The 18,106-nt window shown below is 40.9% G+C and overlaps 1 protein-coding gene across 3 annotated transcripts in view; it reads left to right on the forward strand.

Annotated features, from left to right (window-relative positions):
* The window catches only part of ARMH3 (armadillo like helical domain containing 3), a 123,413-nt gene that overhangs the window by 22,133 nt on the left and 83,174 nt on the right, over positions 1-18,106 (forward strand). For all 3 annotated transcript variants that reach the window (XM_030950820.1, XM_030950822.1, XM_030950821.1), the window contains exons 14-20: positions 379-472; positions 5,273-5,374; positions 9,836-9,894; positions 11,208-11,273; positions 12,368-12,437; positions 13,894-13,954; positions 16,522-16,610. In XM_030950820.1, coding sequence (XP_030806680.1) covers positions 379-472; positions 5,273-5,374; positions 9,836-9,894; positions 11,208-11,273; positions 12,368-12,437; positions 13,894-13,954; positions 16,522-16,610 — 541 coding nt within the window. The remainder of the gene's footprint in view (positions 1-378; positions 473-5,272; positions 5,375-9,835; positions 9,895-11,207; positions 11,274-12,367; positions 12,438-13,893; positions 13,955-16,521; positions 16,611-18,106) is intronic.

Raw genomic sequence — 18,106 nt, forward strand, 5'->3', positions numbered from 1 at the left:
AGAAGTAAAAGGATTGTAGGGGAAGACTGAATGCACATCCTTGGGTTGTTTTAGGGGGAATTAGAAGCTATTAAAATTGTAGGCTTTTGCAAATCTCCCATTCTACGTTAGGGAAGGGGATTTTTTCTGTCTGCTGGGGAGAGCCACCACTTTCTGGTGTATCTTTGTGTTTTGTGGAGTAGAGAAATTGATGTACAGTTTAATCGTTAGACATCCAAAGTCAGGAACTATGGCCTGGCTCTTTGGAGAAGAGGCTGAAATTTCTTGAGACTTCTTCAGTCATGACAATTGTGCAAGAGTTTGGAACAGTACAAGTAGTGATCTGTGTTTCCAGTGCCTGGGGAAGCAGTTGACCTGTGCATTTGTGTTTTCTCTTAGAGCCACCCTGAAATGGGCCTGATGACATCACCAACGAGCCCAGTTCCAACCACACCTGTCACTCCACTTGGAACCACCCCACCTTCTTCAGATGGTAAAAATGCAATCATCTCCTGAGAAAAAAGAATTTAAAACTGTTAATTAACTAGCAAACTATTTTCTGGAGATTGCAGCTAATGAGGTCTGTCTGGAGCAGATGTAACTTGGTGGTCTTTTCCTGGGGTAATATGGCTTGCTAAACATGAGCAAGATTCTTTGACTCAAATTTATTTTTATTTTGCCTTGTGTATTGCTCAATGCAATTATGCTGATATTCCTTCTGAAAATAGTACTGCCCCAATATTTGCATGAAAGTATACCCAGCCCATTTGTTATTCTGTGTAGGCTTTTACTTACGAATATTTCTAGTGTCAGGTCCTTTGCCTGGGATTATTTCTCATTGGAACAGATTTACAGAGAATTGCTGTGGATTCCTGCTTGTCCTTAATGCACTTGTCCTCAGCTTTGAATTAATTGGGATTTGAATTCAGTCTGGGTGTGGAAGTATTCCTCCCACTTACTGCCTTTTCTTTGACAGGCTTTGTAAAAGACTGCTTAACCTGAGATCTCTCTTCTAAATGAGATGTTATGTGTCCACATAAATATGCTTTGAAATCATCTAAAATAAAACCCTTTCATTTTAAGGTATGGATAGATATAGCCTAGTTGAAGAGAAGAAATGAAATGGCTGTTTTCATGTACTTTAATGGCATCTGAGCTGAAGAGAGTTTAATGAAGGAACAGAGTCAATTTGGATAGAGCACAGTTTGGAAATATTTCTGGGGAAAAGCAGCCTGGGTTTCTCAGTTATATCAGCTATTCAGGTCATTTGATACCCTAGTTAAGGATGATCCTCCTCATGGATGAATTCTGTCTGGTTGCCATGGATAACAAAAGCTTCAGATAAAGAGTCTCCTAGGTCTCTGTGTGCATTTAACATAAAATGTGGAGGGATGGGCATTTGTGGGCTTCTGTTCAACGTGTTCATTGCAAATGTATCCACCCCCACACCATATTACACAACTGACAGAATTTGTGCTTACCTCCATCTACGGCTTGCTTGCACTTTTTTTTCTTTATTTTTTCATTTACCACAAGACAAAACAAAACCTCCATCCTGCTTTCAGCAGCGACAGTGATCTTGAGAAGTTTGAGGCTTCTTGTGGCTTGTATGGTTACTAAATTTAAGAAAAGGATCTGATCTTTATGTGCAGCAATTGTATTGGGAAAGTTGCTTTATTTTTATCTGCTGTTACCTTGTTGATCCCTACAATGTGATTTTTTTTTTTTTGTGGCCCTTGGCTTGGTTTAGTTTGGTGGTGCTTGAGTACTGCTGTTTTAAAGAGATGTCAGAATTTTCCTCATTTACTAAGGTCTTGCAACTCAGCTGTAAAATTTGCCTATGTGGCTGCCAGTTAGCAAGAGGCTTTTTGGCTTTGGAATGATAAGATTGCTTTCTCTTTACTGTGCTAAAATAATGTGTAAACAGTTGAACTGTTTACAAGTTACATTAACATGTAGAAATCCATCTATGAATTTCAGGTGCTTTTCTTTTATGCTGTCTGGGATAAAAAAAGGGTTCATATTCTAGTTTGAAATTTCTCTGGCTGTTAACCTATAGTGTAAATTAAAACCTTGTAAAGTTTCAAAATGTGTGTTAAAAAAGATCTATATCATGAACCTGGATAAGCAGAGATGTGTGCTTCAGAGTGATTTCTTCCTTTTTTTTTTTGGTGAAATGAGGCTTTTGCTAGAAACTGTTTATCCATAATATGTAAATCAAGTGTGCCTGTCACCATAGTTATCTAAATGTCAGTTTGCTTACTGTTGTTAAATATTCATTCACTACGTTCATTGTAACAGCTCAAGAAGGATCCACTGGGGATATAAATACATTTTTCAGACTTTTAGCTAAATCTTTGAGCTATTCATAATATTGGGAGTGAGAAAGCTTCCAGACTCATTGCACAGACTTTGCCAACAGACATGGCACATGAGTAATGTGTCAGGAGCCCCAGGTCTTCAAGACTGAATGGACTAAACCAGTTCATGCCTGGGAATGTGCAGCCTTTATAACCTAAAAGCCCCATTATGTTTTTTTATGTGATTCAAACAGTGAAGTTACACTGATCTATTTGACCTCTTGTTTCCAAGGGCTACAGTTTTGTACTGAAGGTGATTTTGTAATCCTGAGGTCCATGAGGTCCTCTGCTGTACTCTGGGCCTCTCGCTGCACAGTTTAAAGAATCCTGCATTTTACTCTTGCCTTGTCTCCTTCATCCTTCTGTCCCTGCCCTTGCCCCCGTTGAAGCCTTACTTGCCTCATTACAGGGTTATGAGATACAAACCTTGAATTTTGAAAGGGGTTTTATATTAAAGCAGACTTTTCTCTGAACCAAAGTTCGGTTGTGTACAGGATGAAATTCCCCTCAGAGCCCCCAACTTAGTCATCCAACAATCAGATGTAATTCCTCACTTCTTAAAAAGTCCAATCTCATGATAAATACCTTTTTCTTTCCTAAAAGACGAGAAAAGCCTTGAGCATTCCTGAGGATAGGCCGAAAAGAGATGATATAATACTTAAAATGTGTGTTCTAGTGGTCTGCAAGTCTGTTTCCAGTGCAAAAGGTGCCTTGTCTTAGGCTGTTTTTATAGTGTGAGAAGAGAGAGACTTTGGTCAATTGTAATTCAAGCCATCTGTGACCTCCTGAATGTGAGAACCTGTGAGTTTCACCGCCTAGGCAGCCAGAACAGTCATGTTATTGTCATGTCAGGACAGTTGCATAGAGCTGGAAAAGGTCTCCTTAACTCTTGAGCCCAGTGCCCTCTGCTTGCAGGCATATCATCATGCAATCCCTTGAATTTATCAAGCTCTGACTGAATCTGTTAAATTTGTTTCCCAATAATTTCTGTTGGGGGGAGTTTTGACATCTTGTTCCTTGGTTAGAAATATTTAACTTTGCGACCTGGATTTCTTGTAAATTCATACCCATTTGTCATGGTGTTAAGCCTCCCTTGAAACAAAGCTTGCTCTTCTTCACATGTTGGTTTACTCACCTGTGTGTTTTGCTGTCTCACAAGAAGAGTACTCTCTTCTTCTGGTCAACATACTAGCCTGTCTTTAAACTTGTTCAAGTTTAAGTTTATCCTGTTTGAACACAGCTTGTGCATAGTTATGCACAGTGGTTGAGACAAGGCCTCACCAGCACCTTGTGCAGGGCACTACAGTGTCTCTGCTGGAAGTGCATTTCTGGATATATGTTGTAGAACTGCACTCCTCAGCCCTTCATGCTGGTAGCTTGTCACCTCGTGATCTGATCATGGTATTTGGTTTGCAGCTGATGAGGTCTCAGCTTGCCATGGTAGTAAATCCCTGAATTCCTGACCCTATGGCTTGCATTGTTTAATTTCATCTTGTGTTTATTATCTGTTCTTGTTTTTATCCCATTCTTTGTGTGCAGTCTGATACTCCTCTGTGTTTACACATCCCAACTTTCTGCCATTAGCAGGTTCGTTATCAAGCAACTGTTTCTTATATCCAGGTCACACAGAAAAAAAAAGAATTATTCTCTAAACTGATGTCTACAGAATTCAAGCAGTAGTTTTTTCTCAGACCAGTAATTTCTCTGATTATATCTTGTTTGCCAGATCTTTGATGTGAAATAGAAATTTAATTCTATTTAAATTTCTTTATGGGTTCCCACCTATTTCCTTCACTTTAATTTTTTTATACAAAGCTGTATTAAGTACTCTACTGAATATTCCTAAGCTAGCTTCATTAGCTTGGGGATTTTTTTGTCTGAGCTACATTATCTTAAATGCTAGCAGACTTATCTGACAGGATCTGCAGGTAAATGCATGATGCATGTTTCCCACTGATCTTTCTCCTCCCTTTCAATATTTCTTGTAAAGCTTTCCAAATGGGAAGGCGGAGAATGGCCCTTTAGGACAGCTCAGGCTCAGTCATCAGTAAAAATGTGGCTCAGTCACATGGCAGAGGCTTGACAGCTCATAAACTCAGTGCTTCAGATGGTGCATGGGGAGTGGGGGAATGAGCGAGGAGGCACATTGTGCAATCAGCTGAGGAGATGAAATAGCTTCTTGTAAAGTCTGAGGCTGATGATGTCCATGGTTAGGGTGTCAAAAGTACAGCTGGTGTGCTCGAGAAATGCCAGTGAACTGCTGTGGGTATGGAAGGTACAGTTCTGCTTCCTGCTGGCTTGGGGTGTATCTAGCACAAGCTGTGACTGCTTTTGCTTCTTGGTTTTTATAGATCTTCTGTTTCTGCCTTCTTGTTCTATCTCTTTGGTACTGCAATAATTGTTACATTGTCTTGTGCGTTGCTCCTGCAAGAGAAACTGTTGTTAAGAGGGAAGAATGGAATTGACCCAGACTTTTTGGAACTAACATTTCAAAATTGCTGAAACAGGGAAGGGCCTTTCCTGGGCACGTCTTCTTACAAAATGAGAATTGTGTGAGTGTTATTTGTGTTGCTTATGAGAATTAATTGGGTATCAGTGCCAATATCCCGATTTCCCTAGGCTGGGGATGTTGATGAGTGCTAAAACCGTGGGCTCATCTCCCTGGGAGGAGGAGCAGGGGCAGGACAGAGAAGGATATCACTTTGCAGGGTACCACAGTCTGTGCTTAGAGCAGGAGAAATGGTCTCTGAGGGAGTGCTACCAGTCTTCATAACAAAATCTTTCCTGGGTGGTCATGGAGCAGGAGGAGGAGCTCAGGTGGCCCTGCAGGTAGACTGATCCTACTCCAGACCTGTAAGTCTGTGTCTTAGTTCTCTGTATAGTTATTTCTTGTATTTGTATAGGATAAATGTGTCTTATCTGCTTTGTTCCAGTTATAAGCTCTGCAGAGCTGCCTTTGGATGCTGATGTGCAAACGAGCAACCTGCTGATAACCTTCTTGAAGTACAGCTCAATTGTGATGCAGGACACAAAAGGTAAGCGAAGTCTCTGGATGCAGCCAACAGTGCTTCTGAAGTCAGGAGGGCACAAGAACTTGCCTAGTGACTCCAGAAATAGAAGTGGAGTCTCTTTATAAAAAGATTGAAGATTTCACCTTTTGAAAAAAATTAAGTGATTTCTTATTATGAGATAAGACTTATGAAAGTAGGAGAGATGTCAGGTATGGAAAGAATGTAATAATAAAAGATAATACCTAATAACCAAGCCTGTCTATGTGCTGAAGGTGTGAGTATATCTGATTCACAACTATCTGTCAGAGAGGGCAAGTCTGACACCAGAGCTGTATTTTTAAGAACACTTAGAAACTGACACAGAGGGCAAAGCTCAGCATTAGAAGGAAATACTTCCTTTGTCCTTTGGTTAAACAAGTAGCTCTGTTATTATAAATAGGGCAGCAGCAACTTAGACTGCACTGGCAGTAATTTGCTTGAGAAAGTATCTGTCTGTGTTGTGCTTTTTGTTTCTCCTGTAGTTCTGTGGGGGTTAATTTCAGCTTGCTGGAGCTGAAGTATTGCTTAATCTCCTGCTCAGGGTACCCAAGGGTGCTGTTTTGCCCAGTGGTTATAAGGGCAGGACCACAGTGTGAACATAACAAGTGATCTTTGCACCGTATTTCAGGCTGTTACTGGCTTTTGCTGTTAAGTTAGATATAACAATAGAAATATGAAGATATCTGCAGAGCTGTGATACATCAATTACTGAGTTTCATGAATGCTTAGCATTGAATAAGAGAGCAGGCAGTTTCCTTTTATCTACTAGCTTGCAGTGAAGTTGTATTTTGCTGTCTGGCACTTGTTCAGTAAGCAAGCTAGTTGAAGAAAAAATAGTAATTGAAATTAGGACCAAAAGGAACTTCCTGCACCCCTGTCTGGTTTTGGCTGGGACAGAGTTAATTTTCTTCTTAGTATCTGGTACAGTGCTGTGGTTTTGGATTCAGGATGAGAATGATATTGATAACACACTGATATGTTGGCTCTGGCTAAGTAGTGCTAACCCTATGTCAAGGACTTGTCATTGCTCTGTCAGTGGGGAGGTGCACAAAAAGCAGGGAGGGAGAAGGGACAGGGTAGGTGCCCTGAGCTGGCCAGAGGGATATTCCACACCACAGAATGTTATGCCCAGTATATAAACTGCAGGAGTTACCCAGAAAGAGATGATTGTTGTTTGGGGATGGGATGGGATGGGCAGCAGGCCATGAGTAATTGTATAATGAACTGTATTGTGCATCACTTGTTTGTCTTTGGTTCTGTTACCCTCTCTCACTCTGCTGATGATTATTATGATTATCACGATTATGATGATGAGGTTTCAGTTATTAAATTGTTCTTATCTCAACCCACATGATTTACTTTTTATTTCCAATCCTTCCCCCCACTGTGGGGAGAGAAGCATTGTGAGTGATTGAGCAGCTGCATGGTACTTAGCTGCTGTCTGGGGTTAAACCACAACTCCTTGGAACCCAGGCAGAATCAGGTTTACCTGTATCTTTTCTCAGAGGTTTTGCTGACAGGTTGGGTGAAGATACTGTGATAATGGAGCACCATTTTCAGACTATCCATTCCAGTATTTAACTTACTGTCCTTACTGTGAGAAAGCCTTGTGTGCTTCCTAAATTCTTTGCTGTGATTTAAATTAATTACTAGTTATCTTCTCCAAGATAGATATTGAGAATGGATTATTTCTTTTTTCTGTGTGTCATCCCTTACATATTTGAAGTCTGCTTTCATGTTTCCTCTTGCTTTTGTCTTTTGAACTAAACCACATCAATCTTGGCTCAGTCATTTTCATAGATTACACACGTGAGGAGGACTTACCAGCCCTCTGATTTGCTCATTCTCATTTGCTTTTCTCAGGGTCTGTCTTGCTGATCCAAGACTCTTGTAGAACAATTTTATATTTTTCAATTTAACTTCTGCCATTATTAGTCACTGTAATATGGAAAGTCTGCGCAGGGCCTTGGAAGCTGCCACACAGGATTAGTTTCAGATAGAATGAAATCTGATAGAAGGGATTCCTTACTAAACAAGCCAATGAGAGACGAGTTTATTGTGTTATGAGACAGGAGTTGATGTTTCTTTCTTTCTTTACTTTGGTTCTAGCTTGTTTGGGTTTGAAATTTGTGTAGCTGATAGACTCCTTCCCACCACACTAATTCATGGCAGTGAGCTCCACTGATCATTTAAAAAGTGTGCCTTCCAAACCAATGCTTATTAATTCTAGTGGGTATGTTCCTGTCCTTCTATTTTGATTATAGATGCAGCACTGCCTTATTTTTTTTCTTGTATAAGATCAAGCATGGAACAGACTGCCCAGGGAAGTGCTTGAGTCGCAATCCCTGAAGGTATTTAAAAACATGTAGATGTGGCAGTTAGGGACATGGTTTACTGGGAGATTGGCAGTGCTGGATTAACATTTGGACTCCATGATTTTAAAGGTCTGTACTAACCTAAACGATTCTGTGCTTCTATGTGACACCAATATAGCAAGAAGAATGAATAATTCTCATTTACTCCTTGTTTCTTGAGACAGGTGGGAACACTAAGAGGGGAAACTGGTTTGTTCCACATCCAGGACTAGACAGTTGTTTTGGTCCTATCCCAGAGAGCATAATTTAATAGACTGTGTTTGCTAGATCCTTCTCTTGTTATCCTCCCTTGTGTCAGTCAGAGGCAGCTGCCTTGGGAGAAACAAAACCTCTGTGTCATTTTCTCCCATCTGCAAAACAGGTTTTGTGCTGCTATGCCTCCCTGTAGGAAGTGGTCTGCTTTGTTGCTTTAATGAAGGATTCTGTGAAAGTGTGAAGTGTGTGCAAGTAACTGCTTGCATAGCTGCCCCACAGCTCCTGAAAATGGTCTGATGTTCACAATACACTGGCAGAGGGCAGAGTCCATGGTGTGAGACAGGAGCCTTTACATCATGATCCCCAGAGAGACAAGTGGTAGCAGCACCTACAGAAATATACAGGGAGGCCTTACAATATAAAAATAACAAGACTCCTGTGTATCAGTTTTATTCTAGGTCATTTCTCCTTGCTGAAGTACAAAACCTGACACTTAAACGTTTTAGCTGAGGTAAGGAGATGGGAGAGGCGTTTAACTCTTCCATTCCAAAATTCCTCTTCATCTTACTTAGTGCTGCAAGATGAAATCAGCACACTTCAGGGCACATCTTGCTAGTAAATATCTGTCCCTGAGCAGCATAGAAAAGAAAACAAAACAGGTGTCAAACTAGACAGAACAGCTAGCTAAGCCCATTCTGTCTGTTCTTATAATTACCATATACACACCAGCTAGCAAAGTGTTTGTAAAAGTCACCTGCAAAGAAGGAATTGGGCTGATGCTGTGTTCTGCTTTATATGAAAGTGTATCTGACTGTTTCAGATATCCCTCTCCTTTGAGTTTGACTCTAAGGCAGAAGTCTGGGATGGCATGTTTAGTACTCCTGTGCTTTAGAGCAGCTTTTGGAAATCTTGGGAATGTGCAACATGAAGCCTTCTCAGATCTTAGTTATGAGTGTGTTGTTTTTTGTTGGTTTATTTTTGTGGGTTTTGGGGGTGTGTGGTCCAAGCATGTTATTTTTTAGAATGATGATTTTTAAATGTGCTTGATTGGACAGTACCTTCTTCAACATGATCTTACCTGACCCTGCTTTGAGCAAGGATTGAACCAGAGATTTCTTCCATCCTGTGTTACTCCATGACTATACATATCTTGGGGTGTTTTTTTTTATATTCAAGGTTAAAATTGAGAGGAGTTTTAAATAATCCAAATAAAAATTGCATTCTTCTGCCTTAGTCCCTCTGTTTTGCTCCAGCTGTCATTCAAGGCAAAAGCTTTTTGAAGTTGTGAGATGAATAAGAAGTTGTGGAACATGATCAGGGTGAAACTCTTGGCTTAAAATTCTAAGTCTTTGCAGAGTCCCTTCTTTCATGGTTTTGCAAAGAGCAAAGTAGGTTGTGTCTCTCAATATTGGGGTTAAAGCTTGGAACTTGGAGCATAATGTCAGCAGTTGTTTTGCTACACAGTGCTGTGCCTCTGTGAAAGCTTTGCTGCTTGTTTCATAACCTACAGCAAAGGTGATGTTTTGCTTTCCACCTTGTCTAAGAGAGGGAACAGTGTGTCTCTGCTGTGACAGAAGGACAGTATTTAAAATATCTGTGGAAGTAAAACTGAATGTGACAGAAGCCCAGTGGATTGTTACAATGCTGTTGGAAGTTCAAATCTGAATCTTTGCTGTTGGTGCAGACTGGTGACAAGTGGGTGGGATTAAGTGGCCAGGCTGGACGGTGAGTGCTTAATACTATTAGCTATCATGGAGGAAGTAGGACTATGAAGAATCTCCAAGCTGGGCTTTTCTTTTGCTGCAACAGCTGTCTTGCTCTTCAGCCTTGCTAGGCTTGTGTGGCTCATGGAGGGTTTGTTTTCTCTCCTTTGCAGATGAGCACCGGTTGCACAGTGGCAAGCTGTGCCTCATTATCCTGACGTGCATAGCAGAGGTAGGTTTCTCCTGTGAAGCTGCTCAGCTGATGGTGTGTTACAGGGCTCTGTGCCCCTGCCTCCTGTGGGACAGGAGCTGAATATTCACAGTGGTGCTGAGTGGTGAGGTCCTCAGGCACTTACTTGATGCAGTAATGTTAAAGTTGACTTGAAACTTGGATCATCTTTTTTGAGTTAGCCAACTTGTGGGGATGAGGAGAAAAAAAGAGTGATCCAAAGCCTTTTCTCTCTAAACTTTTGAGTGACGCAGTGGTCTGGCTCTTAGATGAGTAATGTGCTAATGGCTTTCAGCTCTGTGCTGTTCATGGTAAACATGGCTGTGCCATATCCCTTCAGCCAAAGAAGGATACAAGTCTGAAAGTAAATCACATGTTTGTAGGTCCCTACAAGCAAGACAAGTAGCAAATGTGGAAGTAGGGTGAGAAAGCAGCATCACAGAGTTCTGTCAGCAGTCCTGGCTGATTGTGGCCCTGTCTTATGGGGACTGTGTTCTAATGGCTGTCTGATGTTCCTGAATGGTGGTTGTGTTTGTGTGGCATTTACATTTTGCTTGCTTGCAAGTAAAGACCTTTAATCCTTAAAGAATAAAAAGCAGTGAGGAAGATAGCCCTTGTAAGGATTCTGTAATAATGTTTCTTCTCGGTACAGCCTGAAAAAAAATCATCTACATTTAAAATTTTTCTAATTAAATGGTTTTGGCACTTGTTCTTCAGGTGGCTGCATAGATAGTACAAGATAAGAAATTCTGTACCTGCATAACAAGGGCATTCTTTGGTTCTGATATTAAAGAGAGGGTATATTTATTAGCTATTCTGGCTGTGCATTATCTGGAGAAGTCTCTTTAATTTAGAGGTGGTCTTGGAATGAGATTTGCTTGAGGGATGGACCAGCTCATAAACCTATCTGCTAGTACTGTAGTAGCTTCTGGAATCAAAATGCCAGAAGAAACCTTGATCCACACAGTCACAGAACTGGTGCTGGAGACCCACCTCTTACATTATATACCTGGAGCACTTGTTAAACTTGTGACACCATGGTGTGTACAGTCCAGAGTTTAAATGAGTAAAGGGGGAGAAAGTTAGACTGAACTACTGCTTGTTTTGTTAGCAATTTATTTTTCTAAAGTGGAATTGGGAGGGGGGTTTACTTTTATGTGACTGGAAACATGAGTGGGACAAGAAGAAATGGACAGATGGCTTTATAGCTTGGTGGTTGTATCTTGGGATTTTGACACTGAAACACGTGATTTGAAAGGCAGCTGCAGGGTGTTGGGCTTTTCATATCTCCTCCCTTTTCTTGCCCTTTTCAATAGGATCAATATGCTAATGCTTTTCTTCATGATGACAACATGAATTTTCGTGTAAACCTACACAGAATGGTGAGTCTTTTCCTCCAGATTGTTTTCTCTTTAGAATGCAAACACAGAGGATTTGAGTATGTATGAAAAGTATATGTTGAAAATTGTGTCACAGACATCTAACCTACATTGCTAAGGCATGTGGAAATACTGTCAGAAATACAGTAGCTGCAGAATGATTTTGAAGTTGCTCTCAGAATGTCTCCATTCTTCAAAGAACAAAGAGCTCTTTGCCCTGTCAGTGAATCCAGAGGCCTGTCTAGCTGGCGAGGAGCTGTGTGAGGAGCTGTGTATTACGAGGTCTCTGAGGAAATCAGTGCTAGAGAGAACATTCTGCCTTAATCTCCAGCAAGCATTAGCCCGCATGTGATACATAATAGCCAGCTGGAGTTACACTGAGTGCTCTTATTTGCCTTATTCTGGGTGGAGTGATTCGCCTTCAGGGAGGAAAGTGTTTTTTCCAGAGCTTTTTCCTGTGATGGAAGTGTCCTTACCTGGCTCATGAAGCTCTGCACTTACAAGTAATTTGAATAGTTACCCTAACTTGATGCATTCTGTTTTTGTGGTACTGGCACAAAGTTCCACCTCATCTGACAGTGAAGCAGCACTTGAAAGTCACTCACTGTTCAAGAAACAAACAAACATTTTACTTTACGGAGACCATACTGCAAGAATGCTAGTCATTAGCCCTTAACAACAGGTTTGCTATCCAGTTTGCCTTTCTGGTCTGCTTCAATGGACACCAAAGCCATTGACTACTGTACTTACTGTTAAGAATGCCAGTCAGACTTCGGCGTCAGAAACAAATCAGTATGTTAACCAAGGGGGAGAAATTTCTGTGGGATTTGTTTTTGTCTTGGGGTCCCTCCCCTCAGTAGAACAGTGCCATCCAGCTTCACAGCTAGAGAAACAAATCCCCAGTATCAGCATGCTGGAAAGCAGGCATGATTTTCCTCCAGCCATGGCCTTTAGGGTTAGTATGTATAAGATGGCAGTTGGAGAAAAAGACAAAAGAAAGCCTGTGCTGATTGTACTATTTGCTTGAAAAATACAGTAATACACAGACTGTCACTTGAGGCTTCTGCTGACTTCTTTTCATCTTTGTGTGTTTGCAGCCAATGAGGCATCGGAAGAAAGCAGCAGACAAGAACCTGCCCTGCCGCCCGCTGGTGTGTGCGGTGCTCGGTGAGTGTTGTCAGAGCCACTGGGTGCTTGTGGCTCCTGAAGCATCTCTTGTTGGGCAATAGAAATATGAGATTTGAGGATTAAATGGAGCAGTGGATGGACTTAAAAGAAGGACAGTTAATACTAAAGATGTTTCCAGGAATCCATACCCATCTTTGTACATGGCTACCTCGCAGACAAACCCAAGATTGCAGCTCTGTAGCAATAAATCCTATATACATTTACAGAAGGTTTTACAGACACCGCTTGGCCCATTTGAGCTGAGTTTTTAATAAGAGGGAGGGCAGCTGATTAATAAATTGTGTTTAGGTGAGTGTGGTAGCAGCGACAAGTATTTTGTAGATGATATGATGATGGCAAACCTGTGGTTCCCAAAAACATATTTGTGAACATGTTTGCTGGGCATTGAGCCTTTTCTGAGCCAAAAAACAACAGGAATATTAGTAGCTAGGATTGTTTTTTCCTGTGGATATGGAGGCGTAGTTGAAAGCTTTTCATGCAGCACATGATTAAGTTGTGACTCTCGTTACTGTGGAGGCCAAAAGCACATGTGGGTTCAGAAATGGATGGAACCTGCATCCCTGAACGGCTGTTCAGCCTGATGGTACAGGAGCAGTCTTCGACTTCAGCATTTTCAAACATGATTGTTGAAGCCAAGACACCAGAGCTGCATGAAGAATCTTCTTAGAGCTCTCAGATCCCCTCTTCACCTGCACTATTTCTAGTCACTTGAATCACACTGCTGGGCTCTTACTGCCCTAGGAGGTTACAGCTCACGACTGTGGCTTGGTATAAGCATTTCGTGCTGAAGTTGGGTTGAACACACCCCCACACACATTCAATTGTCATTGATTAGCTTCTCTCAATTGTATTTCTATACTCTTTGCCTCTTATCTTCATACTGGAAGCCCTTAAATGTTAGACACATTCTGCTTTTTTCTTTTTCCCCCAAATTAGTTTTAAGCAGAAGCTTAGCCTATGTTGCGATCAAACTAGCTTTACTTGCTTCAGAATTTGTTTTAGGAAAAATAGGTGTTATTTACTATGTCTCTAAGTAGCATCTAGGTTGTGCATTGTTTCTGAATAATTTTCTAAAATGTGCTTCTTAATAGAATTTTCCATTAGTGACAGGGCTTGAAATATGAGAGCAGTTCTAAACATCAGAAGTCATGGTATAGTCTTTATTTGACTAATAGTGGGGGAAACCATATGGGGAAGCAGTGCCTCAAAGCAAATTACAGTATGTACCCTCAGTTTCCAGTAGGTTCTTTTCTAGTTCCAGCAAATGTCTACTGTTCTTTAGAACAAACAAACAAAAAAGTGAAATCCCTTTCATCTAAGCAGGACTATTGTCTGGTAGAGATAGGTAGGTGGGGCAATTTGACTTCCTTGTAGTTGACTAAAAGCTAACAGTAGCCAGTTCAATACTTACTTTTATAATTTTCTTTTCTGTCAGATTTGATGGTGGAATTCATTGTAACACACATGATGAAAGAATTTCCTATGGATCTCTATGTGTAAGTGTCTGTGGGGTAACTCACTGTGATTTCATTTGAAGTTTGAATTTAGGTAGAATCCTGCCCATAGAGCAATCTTCTGGCTGAAATAACACTTTGTGGCTGGTGGGGAGCGGGATGGCTTTTCATGAACTCTTCCAGTAACTTTTTCTACTTCAAAAATCCTCTGTGTTCCAGAAAATTGAAAGCAATTCAATTTCAGACTGTTTCCCTAATCTACTTGATCTAACACAAAGAGCTTTTCAGTCTAAAAGAAGTTTCATAACACAGAGTCATTGCAGCAATCCCCACTTCCCTGAAGATGAATCTTGGTCTAGAAACAGAAAAGACGGTTTTGAAAAAGCAAGGATGACTGGCACGAGGCCTGCAAGGCAGTGTGGGGAGGGAGGGAGGTTTAAGCCTGAGATGGACTGCTAGGCAGCAAGGGGTAAAACTCAGCAATGGGCAAAAGGAGACAAGAGGACAGAGCATTCCCTGTGTCCCACAGGGGCCTCTCCAGTGCTTTGTACTGCTTTAGCCTGGAGGGCAGAAGTAGGATTTAGATGGTTTGTTGGCTTTGCTCTGACTGTTTTTACAGTGCTGAATTTCCTCAAGATGTGAACAGCACTATATTCTGGAGCAAAGATAAAGACACATAGGATGTTCTCCCTTAAGGTAACTTTTCAGCATATTCTGGTTTTGCCCAAATAACCTTGCAATTACAGTGCCTTTGCAAGGGTTGTGCGATTCAATTGAGTTTGTGAGAATTTCTCTTTTTTAATGACAATTGCAGAACTAATTGTAGATGGGTGTAATGCTCAGGAGTTTCACAAGAAGGTGTGAAACGCTTGGACTCAAAAGCAACATCACATCTAGAAACCCTGTAACACTAGAAATAATGAGCAGTAGCAACCATCAGTGGACATTTGTATCCATTTATTTTGGCATGTTTGTGCAGTCCTTTCACTCTGCTCCTGTCTGAAACCATCCCATAGCAGACACAGTTATTGCAGACAAAGCGGGTGTTCTGAATGCACAAGTAGTGTCATACTTCTCTGCAGTACATTTAAGAGGTGACAATATGAAGCTGCACAAGGCTGGGCATATTAATATTTAAAAGAGAAATCCAGGTTCCTTAGCCTAAAAGTACTTTTTGTCCATTATTTGTATTATGCATCCTCAGCACGAAACTTTTAAAAACCAGAGACACCACACCAGGACAGATAACTTCATAACTTGACTTGCAGCCAAGCAGATACAGAGGTGAGAAGGTGCTGGGCATTGTCCAGTACCAGTAACATCAGAAACAGGAGATTTCTCCCCATAGTAGTTGCTGTTCCTGATCTGAAGACAGGTGTCTATCCTAGCTGGTTTGCTTCCTTTTCTTGGTTGAATTTATGAGAATCCAATTTGAAATGCAGCACTTAATGTCATGCTCAGTGATTATAAATAGTTTTACCTTTATTCAAAGTTAGTTTCAGTTCGTGCCTTGTTGTATTTTTGGGATTATCTATGGGTCTGGAAAGAATAATGCATACCTTCTGCATATTTTTTTGCTACAACCTTGTTTTAAAGCCTTGTCTTGAACTTTTCATCTCATTTTGAATAAATTCCACGAAAACTTTTAGAAACTAATTTCTCCATGTTTATCTGATGTGCAGTGTCTTTCATCAGTGTCTTTTCAGAAAGATGTGGGTTTTAATGAGATAATGTGTTTTTGAGAAATAGGGATTTGGGGGGAAAGAGATGTTTCTGTTTTGTAGTCTTCCTTCTATTTTTTCTCCATGTTGATAGCTAAAAGTAGCTTGGCCTGACAAATTCAAATTTGTATATATTTTTTGTCTTGCCCATAATGATAGAGTTAGAGAATTTACTCATTGTACTGTATTTTTGGTTTGAATGTTATTTGTGAAGAATATTTGTGCACCTAAGAGTCTGGATGAACATTAGATGCTTTAGAGATCTACAGGATTTGGAGACTTGAGAAGTGCACTTCTTGTATGTTGGGGGATTCCAGAGCTTGCATGTGTATTGCATGAACATTGCAAAGTCATACTTAAGTTACGGAGACTGGAAAATTTGATAGAAATATATTTCTTTTATTTTTTAATTTAATTAAACCATACACCTCAGTCAAACTAAAAATCCTGTGGTTTTTCTGACACCCTCATTTCCTTTAGCCTCATCACTGGGGCCAGAGAAACAGAGAAGCTCCATTGTGTCCAAATTTTACAGTAGCTTGCAGTATCTCACTGCAAGTTAAGTAACTCGTTCTATAGAGTTTGTGAGGTCCTTAGGTTAGGGTAGCAAAAGGTGAAAAGTATTTATTGAACAGCAAACATGCATTTGTGGTTAGTCCTATCCTGTTGAGTGTAAGCTAGCATACAGGCCCCTTTTTTCATTTGGTCAGATTCTTTCTTTTGTGAGTGTTGATTCCCCTTAGGAGGCAAAAGTCACAACTCCCATCCTCCTCTGATAGTCTTTGAATTTGTCTATTTCCCTGCTGCTGATTTCAGTGATATTTCCAGGCTTGCTGTAGAATTGTGGGAAGATACAATGTCATTAATCCTTTGCCCTCTCTTTTCCAGACGGTGCATTCAGATTGTGCACAAGCTGCTGTGCTACCAGAAGAAATGCAGAGTGAGGCTTCATTACACTTGGAGGGAGCTCTGGTCAGGTACTTGGCCTCTGCAGAGACAGTCAAATATGAAAATCCCACAGTGCTGGTTGTTCTGTGGCTGTGACTGCTTGTTCCATTGCTGCTGGGTTGAAAAGCAAGCAGCAGTTCTGTTAAAGCATCTTTATGTTGCTTCTTAGTTGCTGCATGCAAATTGCCTCCTTTGGAAAGCCAGTTCATTATCATAATGGTAGCTAATTTACTTCCTTGTCTTCCATGCTCACTATGGTATCCAAATGTCTTTGTTTTTCTGTTCCATTACCTGAGTCTCTCTTTACCTGATTGGAGAAAATGGAGTAATGTTTTATGGAGTAGTATTTCTCTCTCTGATATTTGTGAGTAGGAAGGAGGTAGGCTCTTGGGTAAAGGGAGATGGACCTTTGCTTTCCTTTTACTGCAAGAGATGCTCATGCATAGAATAGTGTATGCAGCTCCTAAAGAGAGCAGCCTTGAAATGTCAGTGTGAGGATAGAGAGGCTTTTAACTCTGACCTTTGAGTTGATGGTAGATAGTCTGGTTTGTGCCACTTGCATCCCAAGATGGATAAATAAGTATTGTGAAGTCTGACATAATCTTGTGGACAGCTTTGTAGGACTCTTCTGTGAAGCAGTCATAGTGTGGGAGGTCTGGGGAGGGGAGTAGCAGAATGGATGATGAGACCTAACAGGCATCTTTGGTGGATATGGTTTGTGCTTCAGTTCTTATCTAGCCAGTGAAGTAGCTCAGCCAGGAAGTACAGTTAATCCCCTTGCTGTTGTGGCTTAAACAAGAGCTTTATGAAAATTCAAGGGAACATGGCCCTAATTGTGTATTCCTGGAGCTGTGCTTGAGACCTAGGATCAGCGACTTGCCTGGTGTAATGCAACTCTCATCAGAAATTTGAGAGGATGGCTTTTGAAAGAGGCAGTGATCAGTGGTTTGTGAAGCTCTTCTCAATTGACACTGAATACTTCCCTTCAGTAGCCTTGCCCAGCTGAGATGTAGGTACTGAGAAGTGAACCAACAACCTGAGTCATTTTCAGTTACTGAATTTTCACCTTGTGTGACATGTGGCCCATTCAGACTTTCTAAATTATTTCTGCAGAAGGTGAAGTGGGTGCCACTAATTAAGGGACTAGCAGCTCCTTTTCAGTTGTTTTCCTCAGAACAGAGCCCCTAGAGGCATGGCTGTAGTGTAGTGCCAGTTCAGGAGATGAGTGTGTACAATGTGGATGTCTGTTGTGAATGGAAATTGCATCTGGCAATGTGTGTGATACCTTCTTGGCAGCTACAGTGAACCAGAGCCATTTCTATTTGGCCAGGCTGGAATTTTCTGCTTTTCTGTGCACTGTCAGAGTGAAAGTTTGAAATATAGCACCTTTTGCTTAAAAGTATTGTTCCATGGTTCAGGGAGCACACTTGTTGGCATCTTTAAATCCTTAACTTTTCCTATTTTAGGGAAGGAGAAAAAATTAACATACTCACTACACACTGAGATTCAGCATCTTGGGATATTC

Source organism: Camarhynchus parvulus, chromosome 6, assembly GCF_901933205.1.
Source record: "Camarhynchus parvulus chromosome 6, STF_HiC, whole genome shotgun sequence".
Lineage (NCBI taxonomy): Eukaryota > Metazoa > Chordata > Aves > Passeriformes > Thraupidae > Camarhynchus > Camarhynchus parvulus.